The following is a 24,342-nucleotide window of genomic DNA, read 5'->3' on the forward strand; positions in this document are numbered from 1 at the left end:
GGAGTTGTTGAATTGTTGCGTAACTACTACAGACAAAACTGTATGCTTCTGGACAGAAAATGCCAGGTCTGTCCAATGTTAAAAAGGCGGCAGTGTAGCACAGTGGTTAAGAAGCAGGACTTGTAACCAAAAAGTTGCCAGTTCAGTTCCCTACTTGGGCAAGGTACTTAATGCACGCTCGCCTCAGTAAATATCCAGCTGTATAAGCTGGATAAGGGCGTCTGCTAAATGCCAATAATGTAGTGTTTCCACCAGTGTAATATGATGGCTGGAGGCTCTGTGAATGTGAAAATAATCAGCTGACTACTGTGGAAAATCACTAGTAAAATCCAAATATGAACAGGAGAAAATTCACTAACACCCTGATCTGATCAACATCAAAGTGTGTGCATGCTGCAATGAGATCAGGAACATGTGGGTTCTTTATGTGAGTGTGATACCCACTGCCAAGCCAAACACCTACAAAAACAGTTCCATGAGCAATTGCCTTCATCCAGAACAAAGGAGGTACTCAAATATAGAAACATGTCCTTTATTTTGATTCATTTTCATAGAGGTTAAAGCATAAGGCATCAATTACCCATTTGGTGGTACATGACAGCTGATATTACATATTCATTTTCATACACAGAAAAAAACACATCACTCAAAGCTTCCAGCCACCACAGCCACATCTGGTACACTCCTCTCATAAACACTACACTCAGTAGTGTTCAGAACACAGACATATTATACAATTATTTAAAAGAATACAAAAGTCCATTCATGCTTGCTTTTCAAAAAACAGAATCAGAAACAGAAGGAAATTTAGTTACATAGGGTTAGAGTACTAAAGGGCATAAAACAATGGAAGGAATAATAAATATGAGGATTGGTATAAAATGTACACCTAATGATTGGAGACGTAGTGGTTTAGATCTCGCTCTCATACGTGTGGAGGTAAGTCTTTAGGGAGAGGATCTCAGTGTAGCTCCTGCTGGTTCGGCGGTAGAAGTCCAGGCCTGTGAGGATCTCAACATCGCGCACTCGCGCCGTGTGCATCTTCATCAGCTCCTCCACCCACTTAGACTCATCCTCAGAGCTCTGCGGGGTGTTCACAATGTACAGGGTCAACACATGCACACGTCCACACAGGTACGCACACGCGCACATGCACATGCACATACATACACACACACACACAAACAGGCAGATGTGCATATATGCACACACATATGCACGCATACACATACATATACTGTATAAACATGCGCATATATGCATATACACACACGTACACACATGATCATACAAAAACACATGTGTAGGCAGAATTACACACACGTACACATTTACACACATTAACACACATAAACAGACCAATGGCAGCACAAATCTTTCTCCAATAAAAAGACGATGCGAGGTAACAGCTGTAGTTTGTGGCAACAATAACAAGCAAGGCTCCAGGTGTTGCTGATCATGGTTCATGGCTGATCGTTATGGTTGTGGTCAACATCAATGTAAACAACAACCAAAATGCACATTTTTCTCCAGTGAAATCCAAGCAACCATGACCAGGCATTTCAATAAAGAGACTTCTCAGTGACAGAAGCTGTGCAACTCAATACAAAAGGCCGTCCAACCCATTCTGAATGTTACAGAAGAACCACAGCCTCAAGCATGCAAACATTTCCTACTAAAAACAATAAATCGGGGATATATTGAAACTGAAATATAGCTACCTAAAGAGTGTGGCAGTGCTGTGAAATTCTGTATGTGCTTTACTGCACTGTTTTCAGCTTTGAAAGGAAAGAAGCCAAATGATAGGCAGTATAAATGCTTATTGTGCAATGGTTGTGTGAGACTGATTTGCAGCACATCCACAGACCATAATGATGTTCCTGCCACCCTACTCAGCACTCTTAAACATTGTCCAACTGGAGCATACAGGTGCCAGGTCAGCTCCCATAGGAGTGGGAATGGACGCAGCATTTTGCACTAGAGCAGTGCAAGCCACTGATAGATTCACCATGCAGTACAGTTTTTACCCTCCAGCTTTTACCCTCCACATCAGATGCACCTGTGGCTACAAGCAGAGATGTCATCTGTATTCATTTGTTCACTAGGATCTATAGTAAATACTGTTTATGATGAAAATGGTACATTTCAAACCTAACACGTTTTGGGGTAGCTGAATATATGCAAGTGAACAGATCTGCAGTTTTTTCCCCAATTCCTGTAACTGATTCAAATATGTAAAAGTGGCATTAAGAGGCCAGCGGAAATGAGACTGCCAAGAAATCTGATGTCACAGAAACACAGGGTGTTGGCATTCTTCTGAAGGTAAGAAAAGAACACCCCTTGTGGTGAGAGCATAGCCCCTATTTGAACCGTGCAGGAACTGGGCAGCATGACAATGTGCTTCACACCTTCTTCCAAAAAACATGTTAGCTTTGGCTGCTCTGAGACTCTTGTGGTTGCATGTGCAAGGCAGACTTAACAAGAGGCTGCTTCTTTATCAGCTGTCTTTATCTGATTCTGTTCGGAACTGCGGTTCAAAGATTCAGTGCAGCTTATCAGTTTCATTTAGTCATGAAAGCATTGACACCAACGGGAATCACCAGTCGGCCTAGCTTTTATTGTAAAATTGAAAGTCAGTAATAGTATATCTTCCATCGTTTGGACTTTAGTTACCAGCACACTGGCTTAAGACCCCTCACAGAAAAAAAGTCTGTGTCGAGCAACACTTGTTAAACCAATGCCAGATAAATGAGCAGATAGGTAAAATAAGCACTTTTCACAAGCCACTCCTTTGGTGGCTTAGGTGGGAAACCAGGAGGGACAAAAATCATGGTGAGGGGGCTGGCATTTATTTTGGAAATGAGTGAGCATACTGTCTAAATCAAAAGGAATAAAATCTTCACCGATCCCTCCTTACTGGTTCCCCCCACAAAACAACAAACTAAAGTACTAAAGAGAAAACAAGAAAGGGACCAGAAGACCCACAGTGAGGCAAATACTCAAACTTCAGTGGTTTGTGTCTGCCCTTCTGGGGGAGAGGGGGTAGGAACTCACATTGCAGCTCTCATCGTTGTCTGGTCGGTGCGGCAGGATGAAGGAGAAGACGCTGAGGGGACCGTCACAGGAGTCCACAGTCTGGGTGTAGTCCAGGCAGCTGGTGATCACGATGTAGTAGTGTGTGGGGATGGGGACTGTACCACTCACGTACCTGCAGCAAAGTCAGACATACTGAGCTACTGACATGGTCCTCACAGGCAGAGGCATGCTCACAATGCGGTCCAGTCAGGGCTGGAGTTTACATATGTTCTGAGACTGTTAGTGATTTACAAAGAGCTGGGAAAACATCTACTGTATTCCTCCAGGACCATAACAGGGTTACCCTAGACCTAGACCATAATGTGGCAGTCCAACACATGTACACATGTATAGCATTTTAAAGAAGGAGACCATAGTAAAGCAACACAAGGGAAAATATTTATGAATGCACATTAAGAACTGGTCCACTGAGAGTGCTAAATCAAAAAAAAAAATCATCTTAATAATCAGATAATCAATCAAGAGCCTGTGCTTTAAACAAGGCTTGATTAATTCATATACTCCAATCATTAACCTTTACTGCTGTCAGAAATGTCTCCTTCCAGCTCTGACATGGTCTTGGTTTATTAAAGAAAGAGAGACAGGGTTGCAGCAGGTTTACCAGAGCTGTAGTTCAGACCTGAGCCTGGCACTGCAGTATCACCCTCAATACATTACATGCATATCACATATTCTTTCATTTATGCACAAGAAGGCCAATAGCCAAATACTATATATTTCAAGGGCATTTTATACCTATTTCAACACATAAAAAGGGACTGTGAGGGTTGTTTATGGAATAAGTCAACATCAATAACTGAAGGCACTTCCTCAGTTCCATGTCCCACCAACACATCACACAAGCTAAGCATGACCTCTGGACCACAGCACTGGCAGCCCCACCCGGCTGTGGAGAACTATTAGTTACCCCTGAAGAAAAGGAGAAGCCAAAGTCATACACTGTTTGGAAGCACCACATTGCTCTCTGCAGGAGCGGCCGTATGATGTGTGACTGCAGGTTTTTTGCAAGCCCTTACTGTTTCCTCTTCTCTGCCGTGTCCCGGAGGCCATCATAGTCATAGTCAAAGATGGGGCCGCTGACCACGTTGACCCCGTTTCTCTCGCTGGCGTAGCGTTTTACCAGCGTCCTCTGGAAGAAGGTCCACACCCCTGAGAGGATGAGAGATGGGACAGTAAAGGTTCTGTCCTCACCTAGAGCATCCTGGGGAGGTTTTCAGTGCGGCTGGGTCATGCTAACAGCTAATCACCTTAGAAGGAGGTGAGGGGCTAATACATAAACCACGGAATTGAGGAGTAACAACAAAAGGATGTTAACACTAAGTAGGCTGTCTGTTCCTGCCTGTGTCTGAACTTGTGAGTTGGGCTAGAGGAAATAATCAATAACAGGTGGACCACAAGAGCTACGCCCTTTTTAAATGACTGGGACATGCTTTTCAATACTGCACATGTACGTTAACGTGAGTGAGTGTGCCTGTGTGTGTCTGGCAACTGGGGCTTCACTGTGAATGGGGCTTTATGCCTGGGAGGCTGTAACTGTCCCTTTATGTGATGTTCCTCAGTATGACGCAGTTGGTGTGAAACAGGGTGGCAGCTGTAAGGGAAACTCAAGTAAAAAATCTGCTTTCATTTGGAGCCCAGCTCAAACAGAGCACACAGAATATGTTAGAGGTAATGCCACTGATTAAACCTCTACCACCCACAGAGAAATGCATGGTACAATAAATCCTATAGCACCATTAAAAACTCTCAAATATATCTGTAAATGTGTCTATGTGTGTGGGAGTGTGTGTGTGTGTGTGTTTGTGTAAGTGTGAATGTGTGTGCATATATGTGTGTATTCATGTGCCTGTGCATACACATGCAAGTGTAGGCGTGTGCATGAGCGCACGCACGAGCACATGTAGCTGTGTGTGTGTCATTGTCTGTCACAATGTGTAATAGCTGACTCATATCCACTGCAGGGACAGTTGGTGTCAGTCTCTCTGAGGAACAGAAGCAGCACTCACACGCTGGTCCCGTCTCAGACCTGAGCTCACCAAGCACAATGCCCACTCAGCACACCCTCACTGTCTGCAGGTTTGCAGCTTTGCCATTGTGTAGCTTTTACTTACAGCCCAGGAAAACCATTCACTTCCTTATGGCACATGCACATTACTGCAGAGATCAAAAGCAAGCAAGAGAAAGGCCAGAACTCAGCTGCTTAAATCTCAATTAAATATGCACATACAAATGTCAAGTTAGGTCAAAGTTCAGTGCTGTAAAAACAAACACTGCAGGGTGGGCCAATGGATTCATCCAAAAAGTGACTGCTTGCACCCAGAAACCATGTTCCATCCCTGCCACTAAAATCACTTCTCATAGCCCTCCCACCTCTCTTTAGAGCTGCTCATTGATTAAGAATTTTCCAGTTCACAAGTTCAGACATACTGTCAGACACTGTCTCCTCCAACATTGTGGTTTTAGCACACAGCAGCACTTAAAAACACAGATTCATCTCTCTCAGTTGCCACAAAGCCTGCCTTCTCAGCCCTGCGGTTCACGGCAAAGCGATCACTTGGATTTATAGTGTGTGTTTTCTGGTGTGCCTAAGGGCACTTACTCTTGAACGCGGGGTACATGGGGACGGTGTTCGTGATCAGGACTGCGTCGTACCTCCCCTCAGGGGTCGAGGCCAGTTCTGTGAAAGGAGAGGGAACACAGTCATCGGGCTTCTTTCGGATGACCCTGGACCCTAAATCAGATGGTTGCCAGCATACAGTTCTCTCCCACAAAAGGCAGGGAGCACTCACGGGGGGGGTAGAGGAAGCCGTAGGAGATCTGCTTGTCTGCTTTGTAGCCTGAGCAGGACTGACTGTAGGCTGGGGGAACGTGAATATCTGGCCTCACACAATTGCTCAGAGACTCAGGGAGAGGGGTGACGTCCACCTGAAGAGATAGTGACAAGTTTAAGACGACTAATCCAACACACGTGTCATCTGCGCAGTGATGTCACATAGCCATCCCAATTACTTTCACAGACAGTTTTGACCAAGGGTACCAAAAGAGTAGGCATACTGTATCTTCCAAGTTAATTTATGGCTGTTCATATTACTCAAGAGTGGTGAAATTAGCATTACCAGTATCATTCATTTGTGGATACCAACCTAATTCCACAAACACATTTGAAAAATAAATTTGTCCCCTCTGCAGCCGAAAGTAAGTCATGTATGATCTCATTACTTTGAAGCTGAACGTGAGTACAGTTAGAGTTCAGACTGTGTGTGGTGCATGTGGCTTCTGCATGACAGAAAGCAGCCATGCTAAGTAAACACACACTGACCATAGGGCTGTATAATGTGGCTGGGGTGGTTCAATAACACAGGCCGTCTGTGTCATTTACCAGCTTAGGGACAGTGTATGACGTCCAAAGGGGCATAGAGAGAGTCTCACTGTAGCCGCTGATATAGTCACTGTGGTGAAGAATGCTGTATTTTGTTTTGAACATAACTGCCGGTCGACCATAAGGAAGGTTCTTGCTGTCTGGAAAAAAAAGAGGACAACAGAAACTATATAAGGAAAGTTATGACCAGCAGAAATTCAGCCTCTGTGATGAATTGCAAACGAGCTTGGTAAAATCAATAAGATTGTATTTACTTATTCTACTCTCTGTGATATTCTGTCAAATGGGCCTACAACATGGATGTAATGCTAAAGCTAGCGCACCTACCTGGTTGATCAACCAACACATAAACTGAGTGTCTGGTCCCTGTCAGCATGCTGATGTGAACTGCAAGTCAATGTGAGCTGAAATAATTCATTGCTGGCCCAGATAGCAGCCTTACCGTCCAGAGCTTGCCTCAGTCTCTGATTGAGCTCTTCCATTTTGTTCTGTAACAGACAGAGCCACAGTGACTCCAGGTTATAGCCTCTTATAAGGGTGATTTTCAAAGCTCTCTGCCCCCTATTTTTTGAACGCAACTGCAAAAGATTAGAGGTGAAAATCTCTTGCAAGAGAGCTTGAACACATCCCTGCGGAGGCAAGATTACTGTGCAATCAGGAAGGACAGCTTCAGTTGCAAATACAGGCACAGAAGTCACAGCATTTAAGAGCCTGACCCAAAGACCAGGAGCAAATCATCATAATAAATATTCAAATTAATCAAAATATTTCAGATTATTTTACAGAAAGATACAACAACTGTTAAATATATCACAATGACCAATCACAACTCCAGAAGTACTTCTGACACCTACCCTGAAAAAAATGAATACAAGTTTGATCACTTTAGATACAGACATACAGACAGATATTAGACACAGTGCTCACATTCTCGTTTGAGAATATTTCATTAAAAACAACAAAAAAATAAACTTTGGGTTGCTTTTCATCCAAGCATCAAATCAAAAAGCTAAAGCGACATGCTGGAAAAAGATAATCAGATGAAAGGTTTATACACATCTACTACATTTATGCTTTCTGCTTTAGCTTTCCGCTTGCTGCTTCAGTGGAACGAACCCTGGGCTCTACCGAGCCATCCAATCACAGGAAGGCTGGGAAAGTTGCCCTCGGTGCTGACCTTGTCCTCGCAGCTGCACCCCAAGTCGTCGGTGATGGCAGAGGTGGGGACAGAGGGGGTGGGCTTGGACACCTCGTCAGGCATTGTGGGTTTGTAGAAGGGGTTTTTCAGCAGATGGTTCAAACTGCCATGCGTCCCGTTGTTAGGGACAGGCTTCAAGCCCAGTAGGTCTGTGACAAAGTGTTAAAAATTTAAACAAATGACAGTGAATGGCAAATTTAAAAAGAAAAAAGAAGTGAAATAGCAAGCTCCCATGATCCAAAGAGAGTGGACACATTCATATTGCTGAGAGGAAGAGAAGTAAAGACTATTTACACATGTTTCAAACAGTAGATAAATAAACAGACATTAAAATTGTATAATAGCTCTCTTACCACACATGACATTGTAAAGTTCAATGTTCTCAAAAGCTGGCACTTTGGTCTTGAATTTGAATGAAGGCCCATAACCCAAAAATATGGTCTGCAGACAACAAATAACAAATAAATATATACTTAGTAACTAGTATGTATATACATATATTGTACATTTATATAGTGTATATAAATAATTATAAATAATTATTGATTTATACTAGTTATACTAGTATACTATACTAGTCATTTATATAACTAGTATGTATATACATATACTGTATATTTATATAATATGTATATAAATAATTATAAATAACATAAAAAATCTGAAATCAGTATAGTTTAACAGCAACAATGACAATGACTTTGTGAAATTCTAGAAAAAAATTACAATTTTGATTGATCTAACAAGCACAGCATTTACCTGCATGCTGTTGATCTTGTTATCGTAACCATGGTCACCAGAAAAGCCACACTTCCCAGGATGTTTTTTACCTTCTGGAGCTTTCCTATAATGTAAAAACTTATTTAAAAAAAATTCTGGAGGGTTCTTGGAGTGCTTTGCTATCCTGATGTGACTGCCTTTTGTTCTCTCAAGGCTAACGTTGATCATCTTACTGCCAACAAGTGAACCAGAGAAATGTACTTGCTTTGTAAATGAGCTTAGTCACCAGTCTGGGGCTAACCCTGTTGCAGCCAGAATGAACCTGCCGCTTCCCCCCTGATCTGTCACAAGAGAGGATGGATGATGATTAAATGTTATTGTTAGTGAAGTGCATGATCAAGATTTTTCTCTGCATCTAACCAGCGTGCTAGCCTGAGGCCACATCATGAGGTGGCTTGGCACAAGATCAGATGAGTGCGGTGGAAGGCCTAGGGCTGTATGCTTTTGCTTTGGAACTTGTAAACCGGGCTAAGGAGGATGAGTCTGGTGTTTGCTGCCACTGTGCATACCGCTTTTTCCAGCAGCCCCACAGAATAGACCAGATACCTGAGCCTCTGGTACATAAAAGGTAGCTGCATCAGCAAAAACATTGCTCACCCTCAAGCGCAAATTCAAACATAACCTGTTCTCCTCATCTGGAAACACCTGCAGCAAGACACATCCAAATGTGCTGATTGATACAGATGGGAATTCACTAACAACGAGGCCCAACCTGTAATTTCTCCAAAATCAAATGAGACTTTTTGGCACCTTAACTTAGTTACTTCCTCTTCTGCTAAAATGCTGGGACTTCTATGCTCTTTCACGCCTGCTTCTTAGCACATTACTTAGACACATTGTCTACATTATATTCTATATTCAGAGTTAATAATGTCCAAATAACATTCTGCATAACTGAATATTCAGGCTTTGGTCATTCCTTGCCATGATCACAGTCATTCGCTCTCCATTAACATTCTGAGCTCTAAACTCAAATAACACACAGCTCTGCTGTTGGCATGGTTTTCTCTCTCTGTCTCACATCTGTCAGCCTGTTTGTTAGTAAGTTCCCTCCACTGGAAGCCTATTGCTCCTTATATGCACTTCAACCCCTCTCCTCTTTGTCTACAGGTTCTATATGCTCTTGGGTTGTCAAACCATGTTCCATTTCCCAGTTGCAAAATGAAATGGCCACAAACCAGAGACCTAGAATGGCTTCTTTCATTATCATCATCATCATCATTGTCACCATCATCATCATAATCATCATCATCATCATCATTATGGTCTAAAACACAATACTAACAGACTCAACCATTATACAGTTCACCTGAGATAACACCAAATATGTTCTTTAAGGCAGATGCACCTTTTTAAAAATGTTGAGTGACTTCTAAAAGGCATTAAAAATCCATCCAATGCTGCAATGCTGCGCATCCTTTGTCTAATTGTCTAACAGGGCCCATTCCTGACCCGGCACAGATGTCAAGAGAAGTGTTACTTCGCATATGTGCAGTAATGCAGAAATGCAAGCTGATCTAGAATGTTCAGGCATGAACCTGTTTGCTCTGATAGCTTATGTGTGAGTGCCAAATGGTTGCCCAGAGCACCAACTTATACATTTCACAGACACATGTTTGTCTGGGTGTCACCAGTTAATGCTTTCTCCAGACTTTATGCATGTTATCCATGGTACATAGCCTGAGGTGAAAGCAGGTTAACGTCTAAGAGGTCTAACTCTCAGCAGGAGAAAACAAGGTGCTTAAATGAGCAGTCAGGGTGAGAAAAGAGGGGAAAAAAGAGCAACTGTCTGATATTCAAAAGTGCACCATTTTATCTGCAGAGACAGAGTGTGCACCGCTACAAAGTGGGCAGCAAAGCAAGGAGCATTGTACTACATAAAGTGACAAAGGTGTTTCACATTAACGTAATGAATGAAACACTGAAGGATGACGGGTAAAGACCATCTAGCACTGCTCACTTGAAAATACTTGAAATGTTTTGTGCAAAAACCATGGTGGTGCATCTTTAATGCCTTGCTGTATAAAAATGGTTAGGAACATAATATAAAATCAGTCTGGATGAAGTTACGTGGATGGTTTGATGCAACATTGCAGGCAGACACCACTGTTGTTTTTCTTTTTTTTTTTCTTTACAAATACAGCCTTTTCCCAATGATTGTGAGGATGAAACCTAGGATCTATTAAAGCAGTACTCACTAAGACCTTTATGAAACAGACTTGATTAATATTTTTGGGCTGGTGCAGTTCATGAGCCCCTTTCTGCAGCTAGGAATTATGGATTTGCTCTCTCACTGAACCAGTGCTGCCAACTTTTTGAAAATTCCACAAACTTCTACATCTGAATCATTCGTCAGGCACTTTTTTTTCTTTAATTAAAAGTGTTGCAAATTCGGTATTTAGTGCCCTCACACATAAAATGTCATTTTTATTCTAAACCCACAAGCACGTAGCCCATGAAAATTAGGTATTGCCTGGAGTACAGTAAACAAATATTCTGCTTCATTCATGTTTGAATGCACACTTCTCCTTCATACCTACAGGAGGGTGAGGGTCCCCCCTCAAACAGCGTTCAGTTCACAGCCCCACTACCAGGGATTAGGTTGTCTATATCTCTGAAGCCAAATGTGAAAGATCTCTTTCATTTTCTCTCTGCTTCGTGCCAAGGCAAACAGAATGACCTCTCTGTGGCAGGGGCTCATTCTCGACTTGTCCCTGTGTCCCCCCCCCCACCTTCCCCCTTGGCCTTGTTTTTGGTTCGCTCCCGCGACAGGCATTACCTCACGGGTTTACTTTAAGAGCGAGAAATTTCCACTCGGTCTGGCCACTGACGACAAAGCGTGAAAGAAAACGAGGCTGGTCAGAATGAATGGCAGCCGTCTCCGCCTCCCCCCGGGCGGGGGGGGGAGGGTGGGGGATAGGGGGTGGGGATTCTTTTTAGTCAGACGGGGGCGAGTGTTACCTGGCAACATGCCACTTTCGCTCCACCAGCAGATGGATGTCTTCAATTCGCCGGTTGTTGGCGTAGTGCAGCCGCTTGGGGAGGTGCTGCTTGAGGTACGGCTTAAAGTGCTGCTCAGACTTCTTACACTGTGGGAACAGCGTGAGGAGGGAACTCAGATGGCCAAGGACCCCTGCTACTATTACCACAAACTCCCTTACCACATAAAGGTATACAGACCTTCCAATTCTTAGCATACCCTCATTAGTGAGTGAACCAATTAATGAATGGATGAATGCTTTATTGATATCATGCTCCTTTCAATGCCCAGCCTTACAGGAGACAATCAAGCTTAAAGGGACAGTGGTAGGGTGTAGTGGTTGGGGAAGAGAGATTGTAACCCAAAGGTTCATTACATTACATTACATTCACTGAGCAGATGCTCTTATCCAGAGTGATTTCCAGCAAGTTCCTGGTTCAGTTCCCTGGTGGGGCACTGCTGTTCGACCCTGGGGCAAGCCCAGCTGCCTCAGTAAATATTGAGCTGTACAAATGGAAGATTCAGATGGCTTCACATAAAAGTATCTGTGAAGCAAACTGTAACATTAAATGGAACAAACTGGCTTTGTTCAGCAGGGTATAGGAGCAGGGAAGGGTATCCATAAATGTATGTACATGAACATATGTATTCAATAGGTAAGCAAATATTGTATACTCACTGTAAGATTTGCAACAACTGCTTTTGGATCATCTGTAAAAAACAAACAAGAAACCCACAAAAATATTAGTAAAACACAACCATGACTGATTAAAATAGTGAGTGAACATTTCCTATTGCCAGCATTTCATATTGCCAGCTTTTTCATACATTTTTCTCTTAATAATCCATAAATATGAAAAAACTACTGCTGTATTAGAAAGACCATAATAACAATGATCATCATTTTAAATAAATTGATCTTATCCTAGTCTTGCCCTCTGAATGGATGCAAAACATCACGATAATCAAACTCCTCTGAATGTACAAATATACTCATTATAGTAATTATTATAGCACTTATACTACTGTATTTGTAAGCTCTAGGACCAACTCGTGTTCTACTTGTGTTCAATAGTTAAAGAGTACTTTATCAAAACTGATGTCACATCATATCCTTATGAACAAATGCTTTGGTGGAAGGACAGAACCATACATGTTACACATTTTACATTTTTTATCTGACATAATGATCGCTATATGAACTTGTTCAAGACCACTGCTGGTCAAGGCATCTGGCCATTTTCTTCACGGCACTCCTGCTTTTCGTCACTCACATTTAGGGTTGTTGGGTGATCTGGAGCGAATTCTCCCCAAAGACCCAGGTATCAGAATGATATCGTCCACATTAGACATGTAGGAGCTCAAGAACTCTGTCCTATCACAGTGAGCCTCTTCCATGCCTGTGCGGGAAAAAAAACACAAATGAGACCAAATTTTCCATTCCATCCCTAGGAAGCTTACATATAGACAGAGATGTTGGACCAAAGCTTTTGTGAACCACATCAGTATAATGAGCACACACATTCAGACATAGCACCCACAGTGGCATGGAGGAGTAAGGGGGGGTTCATGACTACCGTGATCTCCCACTAGGATGATGTTGACACAGCGGTGCAGGTCCATCTGCTTTAGGCCGTCCATCAGCTGCCCAACGATCTTATCAATCTCCTTCAGGGGGCCATTCAGCTGCATCACAAAAGCACGGGTGTGAAATACTGGCATAAAGTTCAGACCCTTAACACTGCCACTGCTATGCCTCTAACAACGTGCAAATTGACCCTCACAGGCACTGATGTGCTCTTATAGCTGCATGCTAAAATGGAGACTACAGTAGAAACTTTTATTTCTACTGTGTGCTTTATGCTTCAGCCAAGGAGATTTAAAAGCGGTTACAGAAAGACTGCCACTGTTTCACTCCAGACTTCCTAAATTTTAAAGAGCGTGTAAAAGAGGACCAAAGGTTTTGACTAACTGGGCTTATTACCGAAGCTAAAATGCGTGTAATATTTCATTCGTCATGCTAACAGTGTGAGGCCAGTTCTTTTGGCCCTTTCTGCCCTGACTTGGAACTCTTATTACCAGGAGACTGCCTGGGGCCTTAAGCACAGCTCAGCGTCCAGACACGTGTTTCTTACATGCCTATAGCAGGTGCTCTGCACAAAAGCCCTGAAACGTGACCTCTGACCCCATGGGCTCACCTCAGCGGTCAGGGGCCCCATCTTGTGCCCAAACGTGTCTGGCTGCTCTGAGTGCATGGCGTAGACGTAAGGCCTGAAAGGTCACAGTGACAAACAGGGGGATCAGCTCAGCAGGTCTCTCCTCCCTCCTTGTAAAGTCAAGGCACGTCCAATCAAATTCCACGGGGTTTGTTAGCATGAGGAACACACGAAGAGCATAATTGCTACAGTGCAGTATATGTTTCGCTAACTGTGGCTGAATGAGAGGATGAGATGTACTGCACTATATGATAATATGGCTGCAGTGTGGTGTAGTGCTAAGAAGCAGGGCTTATAACTAACAGGTTGCTGGTTTGATTCCCCACTGGGACACTGTTCTGCAATTGTTTCACTAAATATCCAGAAGGTTGAGATTGTATACACTGCTCTGGATAAGAGCATCTGGTAAATGACAATAATGTAGCAATGTAATGTAATGCAACCACCATGGCATGGTTCAAGCAGGTCATTTGATGGAAACATACAATCTTACAGGCTCTGTGTCATAATGAATAAGTGTTCAGCTGTGCGGTATAGTTGTATGGGGCAGGGCTTGTAAACAAAAGGTTGCCGGTTCAATTCCTGCTAGGGCACTACTGTTGGACCCTTGGGCAAGGTACTAAACCCAGAACTGCCTCAGTAATTATCCAGCTGTATGAATGGGTTAAATTGTAACCTATCTTAGTTTGCTAAAAGACAATAATATAATGAATCACAGGGAGGTAGAAATGCTTTCCCCCTTACACACTCGTAATGTTTTTCTGCAACCATATTTCATTCACATTTACTTTTGTGCTTTTTATTTTTTTGCAAATTCACGGTAAAAAGGACACTGGAAAGTGGGTGCGGATGAGAGAATCCCAATTTGGACACTTTGAATGTATGACTGCACAGTCTTTACCATTGCTGCTATACTAACTCCCCTGCAGCGGCACAGGAAGGCATTCCAAACAGCAATAGAGGAGAAAGGAAGCAGGCAAAGGGCAGACCTCTCTCCATCTGGCAGGTGGAGCCACTGAAGCATGGTCAGCACTCTTCTCTCCAGGGGGATCACCCTGTTGGGAAAACACACCATCAGATATCTCACCTGAACACACACGTGCCCACCCTACTTCTCACCTAGAAAAAAAGACAATTAACAGCAGATTTTGTAAAACTGTGTATGGACATCCCTTTTTTGAAAAATGACTGTGATGGCATTACATTTTCACACATACATGTGAAGGTTTTGTTACTGGTTTTCTCACCTGTGTTAAAACATGCAGAAATATGAATGACTAACAATAACCATGACTATATAAATTCAGTAATTCGGCTTAAAATGAAAACAAAACAGCAAAATGAGCTTATAACTTCTCCAACTATTAATTTGTGTGTTGAGGCCTTCAAAATATAATGTGATGTATTTATATTAAATGTATTCATGATTGCGCTTTCATATCCTCAAGCATGCAGACATACCTGAACTTCGGAAGCCAAGTGCATGATTTACTAAACAGAACAGATTTTGCCACCATTACTTCGAAACTATGGGCTGAATGCTCTACGAGGAGCAGCTGCTGTTCCCCCTTCACAGCTGCAATCAATCAATGTATGGTTGGTGTGTGTCTGTGTGTGTGTGTGTGTGTGTGTGTGTGTGTGTGTGTGTGTAGGGGGGTGATCCCTCTAAATCTCCACAGGAACCTCCCCCTCCCCCCTCCCTCCCTGTCATTGAGAGGGACCTCCCTGAAGTCAGCACCCTGGTCACAATCTCAGGTCCCGGAACCTCTTAGCCAGATAAGATCAGCGCATAAATCACCCCACGAGCAGGACCGCGACAGGAAGCAGGCCTTGAAGCGCACTTCAGCCCCTGTTTTTGGAAGCGGGTCACGCGGCCTGCTCGGGGTTCAGAGACGCCCCGGCTTAATGTAAATACGTTCATTCCAACAAATTGCTAGCAAAACAAGTCAAGTTCTCTGCTCCGCGTGCTCCAGAGAAAGTTGATCTCAAAGGTCTCTGTGTCTGCATATGTAGGAGGCTTTGTTCAGAGGCCTGGCCTAATGGAGCAGCTTGCGCGAGCCCGTGTTCCCAACCGGGAGAGAACATGCACCTCATTTCAACCTGCATGAAAACAGCATGACTGAGATCTAATTGCAGCATGACATGCATATGGGTTGTGTTGCTTTGCTTGAATGCTGCACTCTCATAGGGTGATTTGCAGGACTGTTTTTCTTTTTGCATATACAGAAAACAATAAAAGTTAATGTTAAATGATTTTCAGTACCATGGCAGACCTGAGCAGAGGGGGGACTTACACAGGCCAGAAGAACGTTCCTGCCTTTACTCCTTGCTTCGGAGCTGTAATCCAGATCTGGGGAGAGTGAAGCACCAAAAAAGAACTCTCAGCTCATCCAAAAATATTGCAAACACCATACGGTGTCTTCAAGACAATACCATGCATCACTACACAATGAGAACAGGACCTAGAAAAGCTTTGCATTGACTGGGACAGTTTTGTAAGGAAAAATAAGCATACTTTTACTATGTTCTGCAATATATACAAAAGTTTCTTTGTTAAAAATGGATGTGTAAGAATTTAGTGCCTAGGCCAACATTCGTAAAAGAGCCGCACTCAATGACAAAGCTAAAGATTCATCACTAACGCTACAGCTACGATACAACTGTTTCGGCATACTGCCTTCATCACTGCAACGGCCTTTCAATAATGCAAACTGGGAAAAGTTTTGCCATTTTTCCACCAAGGCAGTTCGAGGGCCGGTTTGGAGCCGGTGCCTAATTTCGAACCAGTTCTTCGCGTTTTGAAGGCAAAGGACCGGCTCTCAGCCAGGAAAACTGGTTCGAGAGCAGCACCAACACTTTGCTGGTCTAGAACAAAGAACCGCTACGTCAGAGGCTGGAGCGGGATTATTGTGACCAATAAGACCAACTAAAACTTTGTGACCACCGTTTTTTTTTTTTTTTTTAAATCAGAGCTAGTGTAGCACTTGGTCTGCCTAAAAAGAAGAAAAACCAGAGTTTTATTTTTCAAATATTTTGCCTTGTTGCCAGCCAGCTATGTATTTCTTAGTTGTTTAGTGAGCTACTAATTTCTCACATCAATGTTATGTTCGCTAGCTAGCTGGCTAGCTGTTGGTCACCTAGCGCTACCCAAGCAAGCATAGCTACTAATTTCTCACATCAATGTTACGTTTGACATTCGTATCATTGATGTGAGAAATTAGTAGCTATGCTTGCTTGGGTAATGTTAGCTGACCAACAGCTAGCTAGCCAGCTACCTTAACCTTGGTACCTTTCTAACATTGCCATTGACTCACCTACCGATGTCACTTAACATTTGGCTTCACAAAAGGCTAACACTGTACAAAGTGTAGTGGACAAATCTGTTTTTAAAGCACTATTCTCTTGTTTCTGTTGTTGTTTGTTCCTGCTAGCTTGCAGAAACACTACGCTCGCGAAACACAGCAGATTGTCTGAAATTTGTGTGCTATTGTGAAAGCTACAGCATGAGGTTGTTTAATTAACAAGGATGGCAGTTTGAATAATTAAGTGGCAAGTAATCCCAAAGCTTTCTCTTAAATGTGTCACACTATAGCTTTCTTGTGTTACAAAGTTGAAAATTACAGAACGGAGTTAAATTTGGTTAAATCGATTATTGAGAACAAAGTTTTAGGTTAGGTTGAGTGCAATGAACAATAACGTTTAGAACAAACCTTCACAAAAGCAGTGATGTGTCATGAGCATTTAACGTAATTTAAATCGATAAATGCCATCCTTGTTAATTAAACAATCTCACGTTGTAGCTTTCGCAAGCACACACTATAAACAATCTGTGCTGTTTCGCAAGCATAATCATATTTATGCGATTGGTGTCGATTATTCTGTGAATTATTTGTTTTATTGTTAATCAAGGGGGATAAGGGGGAAAAGGTTGAAAGAAATAGAGATAGATTTAAAGGCAGTGTTTTGGCTTCCCCTGTTTCCAGGTCACCACCCACCACTGCTAGCTTGGCACTAGCGGGAAAGCGGAGACATATACAATGACGTAATGACGTGGCTCTATGGTGGCTCTCTAGCCTGTGGAAAAGCAAACCCTTTCTTAGAAGGTTTGCAAGTTGAACCAACGAACTGGCACTAGCAACAGCCCAGAACTAGCAACTAGTTCGCGCTGGTGGAAAAGAGGCCTTTGTCACGCTATTAGTTAAGTTCAAGTAAAGCATTCTTTTTCTTTGGACAGGGAGTAGTTCATGCCTCAGCAACTCATGCTGATGTCTCATTTACAATCTCTTGGCTAAGGGATGTCTGCTGCTGTGTCACGGTGAGAGAGGGACCAGAGAAGAACTCACAGGCTGTCCCCCCCACCAGCGATGGTTGAGCTTCTCTCGCCCCCTGCGGCTGAAGATTGCGTCAAACACGGGGTCGTGCATGGAGTTGCCCACAATTCCATGCGATTCGGGATACAGGCCCTGCAGGTGATGGAAACAGGGTGTGGGTGTGTGTGTGGGTGGGGGGGTGTTCACTACATGCTTGAAAAGAATGATACACAATGATACACAATCATAACAATGGTGCTGTACGAAATTTGAGAGCTAACACACCCACGTTTCAGCCTCTGATAACGACTTCTATGAATTTCACTTATAATGTCATCAATTAATAATTCCAGCTCTGAAAATGCTACCAAATAATAATTCCGGCTTTGTGAAATATTCAGACATATGGATTGAATGGGAAAAAATACGGAAATGCAAATGCAGAAAAAACAAATACAGCTGATAACTGGAAATGAAAAGATGGATATGCATACGCACCGTTGCCAGAGTGTACAGATTGGGGAAGGTCTTTGTAGGGTACATGGGTCTCATGTAAGGGGCGTGCGTGCCACAGGTTCCTGAAAGTCAGATACAGACACAGTGGCCACAGACAGCAGAAACAGACTGCTTCCCACAGGAAAAAGGTGCAAAACAGGCAGACACATATGTTGCAACGCCTTACTCAGTTTATCAATATTGGGGATCACGGCGCTCCCTCTCTTCATGTATGAGGCACGGAACCCGTCCACTGACAGCATGATGAGCGGAGGACGCACGAAGCTGGAGTCACCGAGCGTGCCGGGAGAGAGAAACACAAAACCCGTCACACACCCTTGGCACAGCAGCCCCCCTCAACAAGTCTGAAAAACCACCACGGCCTCTCAGGAGTTGAGCCTTGCTTAATTAAAAAGCTGAACTCCCACTAGCTTTCTCCTTGGGAAAGGAGTGTGATGCTAAGAGTCTTTGAAACATTCTTTCTCAATTGTTTTATTTTCCAGGCACTGGATTTGCTAGTGCTTCCCCACTTGGGCCTGTTGGATCTATAAAAGCTGAATTTCCACACTAAGCTTTTGAACGATCATCAGTGGACCGTGACAACAGTTCAAACTGTTCTTTGACAGTACTTTCTGCTCTATTTTTGTGCCATAGGGAGGGGTGACTGCATTTGTGAGGTCTTCTGGGAGACATTAGTGTATATAATCTAAATCAGCAGTGTCTGTACTAAGGCCTTGTGGGCAGATGAGGCCCACTGCCTGCTTTGATCCAGATCCTTGGACAGTAAAGTCAACCAGGGTTTTATGCATGGCTGGTTATTGAAAAGTAAAATAAACACAGTCCCTTCTTCAAACACTAGAGTGCAGGACCCGCGGCTCTACACTATTAACGGAGATCTTGAGTGGCTCCTAATAATGTGTGTGTATGGAGGCTCACCCTGTGGGACATTCTTGGGTCTTGATCTCCTCACACTCATCCTGCACCCATGGAGTGTTACCTGCCAGTGCAAGACAGAAGGGCTCAGAGCTAGCCAATCTACCAGTGTCACACTAACACACACACACACCCACACTGTAACACACTCACACACACCCACATACACAAACCCACACTGCAACAGACACACACATCCAGACATACACACACGCACCCACATTGCAACATGCACATCCATACACTCAAACACACACCCACACAGCAACACACATGTCCATACACACACACACACACAAATACACAGACTGCAACACACACATACATACCCTCACACACTTACACACAGACACAGACAGCAACACATGCACGCATGCACTCATACACCCATGCACGCATGCTTACACACACTGCAATGCACACACACACCCATACACTCACATGTGCATGCAATCACTCACACATGCACAGATGCACCCCCACACCGCAACACACCTATACACACACTGACTAACATATTCATGCATGTGAGCACAACCACACCTACACACAAGCACCTACACACACAGAACCACACACCCATACTGCAGGACATACGCATGAACGCATACACATGGACATACATGCAGAAACATATGCATTGATGCACAAACGCATACACTTTCTCAATGACAACTATACACCAGTTGTTTTCAGACTTCAGAATAAAAAATATTCATGAATGTTCAATATCACCTGGTAGCCCTGAGTTCCAGCTTCAGTTATTTCAAACCGTTTCAGCACTACTACCATCCACGACCACTAAACCAACTCCCTGAGCTGTACTTGGAGAATGAGCGACCCTGCAGTCAACCAGGTCAGACTGCCCCACACCTTACCTTTGCAGAGAGTCTTGTAGTTGGTGCAGCAGTCCCCCTTGGCCAGGCAGTCCTCTGAGCAGTGACAGGCATGCTCCTCATTTCGGACTTCCCCACAGCGTTCCTTACTGCACTCGAAGCCCCCCTCTGATAACAACGAAGAACGTTACACCACGACACCCCACCACCCCAACAACCGGCCATGACACAGGAACCATTCACCGCACAATGATCACTGACATGCAGTGGAACTAACACTGCAGTTTGGTGAGAACATGAACAATTGTTCAAGAACAACATAGGACAGAAATGATTTAAAGAAGTTAGACCTCTCGGTGTCATGCATTACTTAAAAGTAAATTACTAAGGGTGGGGATCTAACTTGAAAGAAAGCTTAACCAACACAGAAATGTCCTCTTTAATTCTGAATGATGTGTAAAACCCTGGTGGAAGTTGGGTGTCGGTTGAGGGGGGGGACAACGAAAATCTGATAAGGCCCTACTAAAAGCACATCAGAAAGGACCACTGGCAGCGGGTACCCTACCCGTTTTCAAGCAGTGCTCGTCGAAATCGGAGCAGCAGCTGTCGTAGGTTTTGCATAGGTTGTCGCAGCGGCAGTTGGGCGGCTCAACCTCCGTCAGCTCAAAGCACCGGCCCTTGCATGATCCCGAGGTGCTTATCCACGGCGAGTCCGAGAGAACTGTCATCCACGGGGACAAAACTGTTAGCGTCTGCCACGGGTATGCCTGAAGCCACCGGCGATGACTCCCTAACCGCTAACTCGCAGGCTATAAGCAGGGGAAGCAGGTAGGTTCTGCATGACCCTGCCCACTTACATTTAAGCAGAGGCTGTCTGCATATTGGGGCAAAGATCATGAGAACCTGCCCAGGTGCATAAGTAGGATAATCAGGTGGCCGAACATCGTGTCGTTTTACCATGACCTTCTGCCTCTATGTTTCATTGAACAACTGGTGGTTAACACCTTGGGTTATTTATTGAGAAAACAGAAAATGGTGGAAGTCAGGCTGGATGTACCAACAATTCATAAATCTGTCTCCTAAGAGCCACTTTCTGGTAGGTTCTTGTGTATGCTTGGTGTATTCAGTAACTTTTTTCCTCACAAAATTTAAGCTGAGATAGAAATACATCCAGAGGGAAGTTCAGCAACTTTCTGAAAAACACTTTCTGAGAAACTTCCCAAACTCATATACATCTGATATGACAGTATGATTTCTATTGATGTGATTCCCGTTTGAATACAAAGACAAGAGCTAGGCAAAATGTTACACTTTATTCCATGCCTGCTGCACCCGTTGCAGATCTTTGCAGCTTTTGTTTTTTACATGTTAAATCAGACAAACTGAAGCAGAAAATACTGAAAATCATTTTGCATTCCTTAATATTGACTCAAGAGACGAATGAGTAAACATAAAAAACACCCACATTTACAGGCCAATCAGATCTCAACAACCAACAGTAACAGATTTCTTCATTTAAACACATTTCTTGGCGCCGACAAGCATACCTGATACACAGAGGATATGAAAATAATTTCGAATTCGCGTTATATTAATAAACAAAAAATAAAAAAATTGTTTTGATCCTTCTTCAGGATCTATGAGTGCAGAAGCATATGAAAGGCGACAGCATCTTTCGATGCATAGAACACTGGGTGCGTTACTGCTGGATACACGCGGTGCCAATAGCAGCGAGTTTATACTTTATCCATCAAGAGTCGCATGTCATTTACAGAAATCCTAAGTGATGTACATTTTCTCTATACTTGTTTAATCCAGTTTTCTTAAAGTCTGGGTTTATGCACACAAACGGCCAATATACATAAACGCTTTCCAAAGTACACTGCCGCTGCCTTTTTGTAAACTGGAAAAAACAGAAGGCTTATTTAGTCCTTTCCACATCACTAATTAAGTACAAGGTTACTATAGAACAGATTTATCTTCACAACTTACTTTCTTAATGCAGCCTGCCACACGTTTCTTTAGACTGTCTCCTATTCATAATCATGTTTCCAAGATATTCAATGAAAAACTAGTGCACTGAAGAAGTTACAGCACTACAAACACAAATAGAACCCGTCGTTTTACCATCACTTCTGCCAAATTACTACATGACATATGTGCAAAGAGAATATTTAAACCTATTTTATTTGTAATTTTATCGAGACAAATGCATAATCCGTGCAAATGCCAATTTCACAATTATATATGTAGTTATCACTATATATGTGTAATCACTTCAATCGCTTAAAAATAACATACTAATTACTTACATTCTGAATGTGATGAAGTTTCGTCCCATTCTCCGGAACGTCTCGGTCGATTGAAGACATATCCCAAAGAAACATTGGAACCGGAGAGGAGGGAGAAGACATATAGCACCTTTGAAAAGACAAGACAGTTAAAAATGCCAGATTATTATTAAATAACTTGAAAAACGATCAAACACGGTATATCTATCATATGCATCAATATGTATCATATCGATCATATCCGTCAATAACGGCACCATTAGCAAAAATGAACAAATGGTGACAGGGTCAGAAAAAATACCAGAAAATGTGAATTATGAGCTCCAATTCCACTGAAAAATCTTCCATAAATCTTACAAAATACATGGGACGCACAGCGTTTAGTTTCATCCTTAATATTAAGCATGATTTATATGCATAAGTTTTACCTGATTGATAGTTATGCTCTGTTTTCGCATTTTCACAGGTTCTGCGCTTGTTGCTGGATTCTCAACAACAACTGGAACTGCATGCCTAGCTGTTAACTTTTGTAATTGTACCAGATCCCACCTGGTCAGAGTATCAGGGAGCTGTGATTCGAGCACGCGTTCATCGGAGCTATTGCAAAGGGGAAACGTTTGTTTTCTGATTGGATAACAGTCCCGGGATGTGGGTTGACTATAAAACCCACAGCCGGCGGTATATGATTTATAGTTGGAAACGAGTAAAGAGCTAGCGGTGAACGCGAGCTAAGTCTGCAACTTTGCATTACGTGGAGATGTGCATGTGGTAGAAGATATCCGTGCGTAAAACGTATACAGACTGTAACAACTCATTCATTTGTTTTAAAGGAAATATACCGTCGTGTCTTTCAACAACGACAATAAAATTAATAACAATGAACGCGAACATTCTCTTACAGCGCATAACAATGGTCAAGTCAATTTATTCAGACAAGCTGTACTTTCAAAAGTGACTGAGGTTGACGGTGCTTGTAGTGTAAATCGACACCGCAGGTAACGCTAAAAAAGAGACTCCTTTGCAAATCAAAGCGCCACGTTGTGAACTTATAATTCTTTGTAACTGCTCTATTTACCAAGTCGTAATGTCAACGCGTTTTCAATCCCAAAATAAATAAATAAAATAAAATACCCTTAGCTTCTGGGACATGAAAGCACAGCATCGCTACAAGCCCACGTTCACTGACTGCTCATAATACCGCAAAAGTAAATATATATATATGAAGGGGGATATTGGCGGCTGGTTGGAAGGAAAGGGTATAGACCGTTACGTGTTCTAATCTTAACCTGTCTGAACGATTCCCATTTTGATCGCGCACTACACAGTAACACACGCATTGGTTGCTATAGGCAGTTTTAGATTTTTTATTAGATACGGCTGAGGTCTACTTGCCATCTATTAATTCTGAAATGTGCTGCGTCTGTGGACAACGCTACCAAAGACTGACTTCATTTTGTGGCTTCCTAACAGAAAACTCTCTTAAAACAAGTACCCAGCAATATTAAAACTGCTTCGCTGCTGCACCCAGCCATGAAGCCAATTTTTAATCTTACCATACAAATTAGTAACATGATCCAAAACGCTGGCGATTGCTCGCGAGACGATCCCGTGCCCAACCTTTTTGTATGCACTTTCAAATCTGTTTGGGTAAGAGCGTCGGCGAAATGACAATGTAAATGTGCTTTTGACCCGTTATCTCTCGGGACTGAATTGAATAGATGGCACGTAGACTTGAGCTGTTCTGGTTTGTTGATAACACTCCGTTCACTTTTGACGGTTAACCATTGCTGATGCAGTAGTGGTGACAGCTGTTCCTGTGGTCCCTCTG

General features: G+C 43.0%; 1 protein-coding gene across 1 annotated transcript; it reads right to left on the minus strand.

The window, feature by feature from the left end:
• Positions 1–536: 536 nt before the first annotated feature.
• On the minus strand, positions 537–23,067 carry enpp2 (ectonucleotide pyrophosphatase/phosphodiesterase 2). Its single transcript, XM_036537990.1, has 25 exons — positions 22,943–23,067; positions 22,536–22,644; positions 20,789–20,944; positions 20,266–20,391; positions 19,391–19,451; positions 18,642–18,739; positions 18,458–18,537; positions 17,993–18,112; positions 15,944–15,999; positions 14,639–14,704; positions 13,632–13,704; positions 13,011–13,119; positions 12,708–12,833; positions 12,113–12,144; positions 11,415–11,542; positions 8,433–8,517; positions 8,027–8,114; positions 7,653–7,822; positions 6,918–6,963; positions 6,476–6,615; positions 5,886–6,021; positions 5,696–5,773; positions 4,113–4,245; positions 3,055–3,208; positions 537–1,083 (listed from the first exon to the last, which is right to left on the minus strand). The coding sequence occupies exons 1-25, from the start codon at positions 22,970–22,972 to the stop codon at positions 913–915; spliced, it is 2,571 nt and encodes an 856-aa protein (XP_036393883.1). The 5' UTR covers positions 22,973–23,067; the 3' UTR covers positions 537–912.
• Positions 23,068–24,342: the final 1,275 nt, after the last annotated feature.

This window comes from Megalops cyprinoides, chromosome 10 (genome assembly GCF_013368585.1).
Source record: "Megalops cyprinoides isolate fMegCyp1 chromosome 10, fMegCyp1.pri, whole genome shotgun sequence".
Taxonomy (NCBI): domain Eukaryota; kingdom Metazoa; phylum Chordata; class Actinopteri; order Elopiformes; family Megalopidae; genus Megalops; species Megalops cyprinoides.

Excerpts from the sequence above, each read along its gene's own strand:
- enpp2 (XM_036537990.1), bottom strand. The coding sequence starts at position 22,972 with ATGCGAAAACAGAGCATAACTATCAATCAG. Across the intron at positions 18,538-18,641 it reads CCCCAATATTGATAAACTGA|GAACCTGTGGCACGCACGCC; the intron begins GTAAGGCGTTGC and ends TCTGACTTTCAG. Across the intron at positions 7,823-8,026 it reads ACTTTACAATGTCATGTGTG|ACCTACTGGGCTTGAAGCCT; the intron begins GTAAGAGAGCTA and ends ACTTTGTCACAG.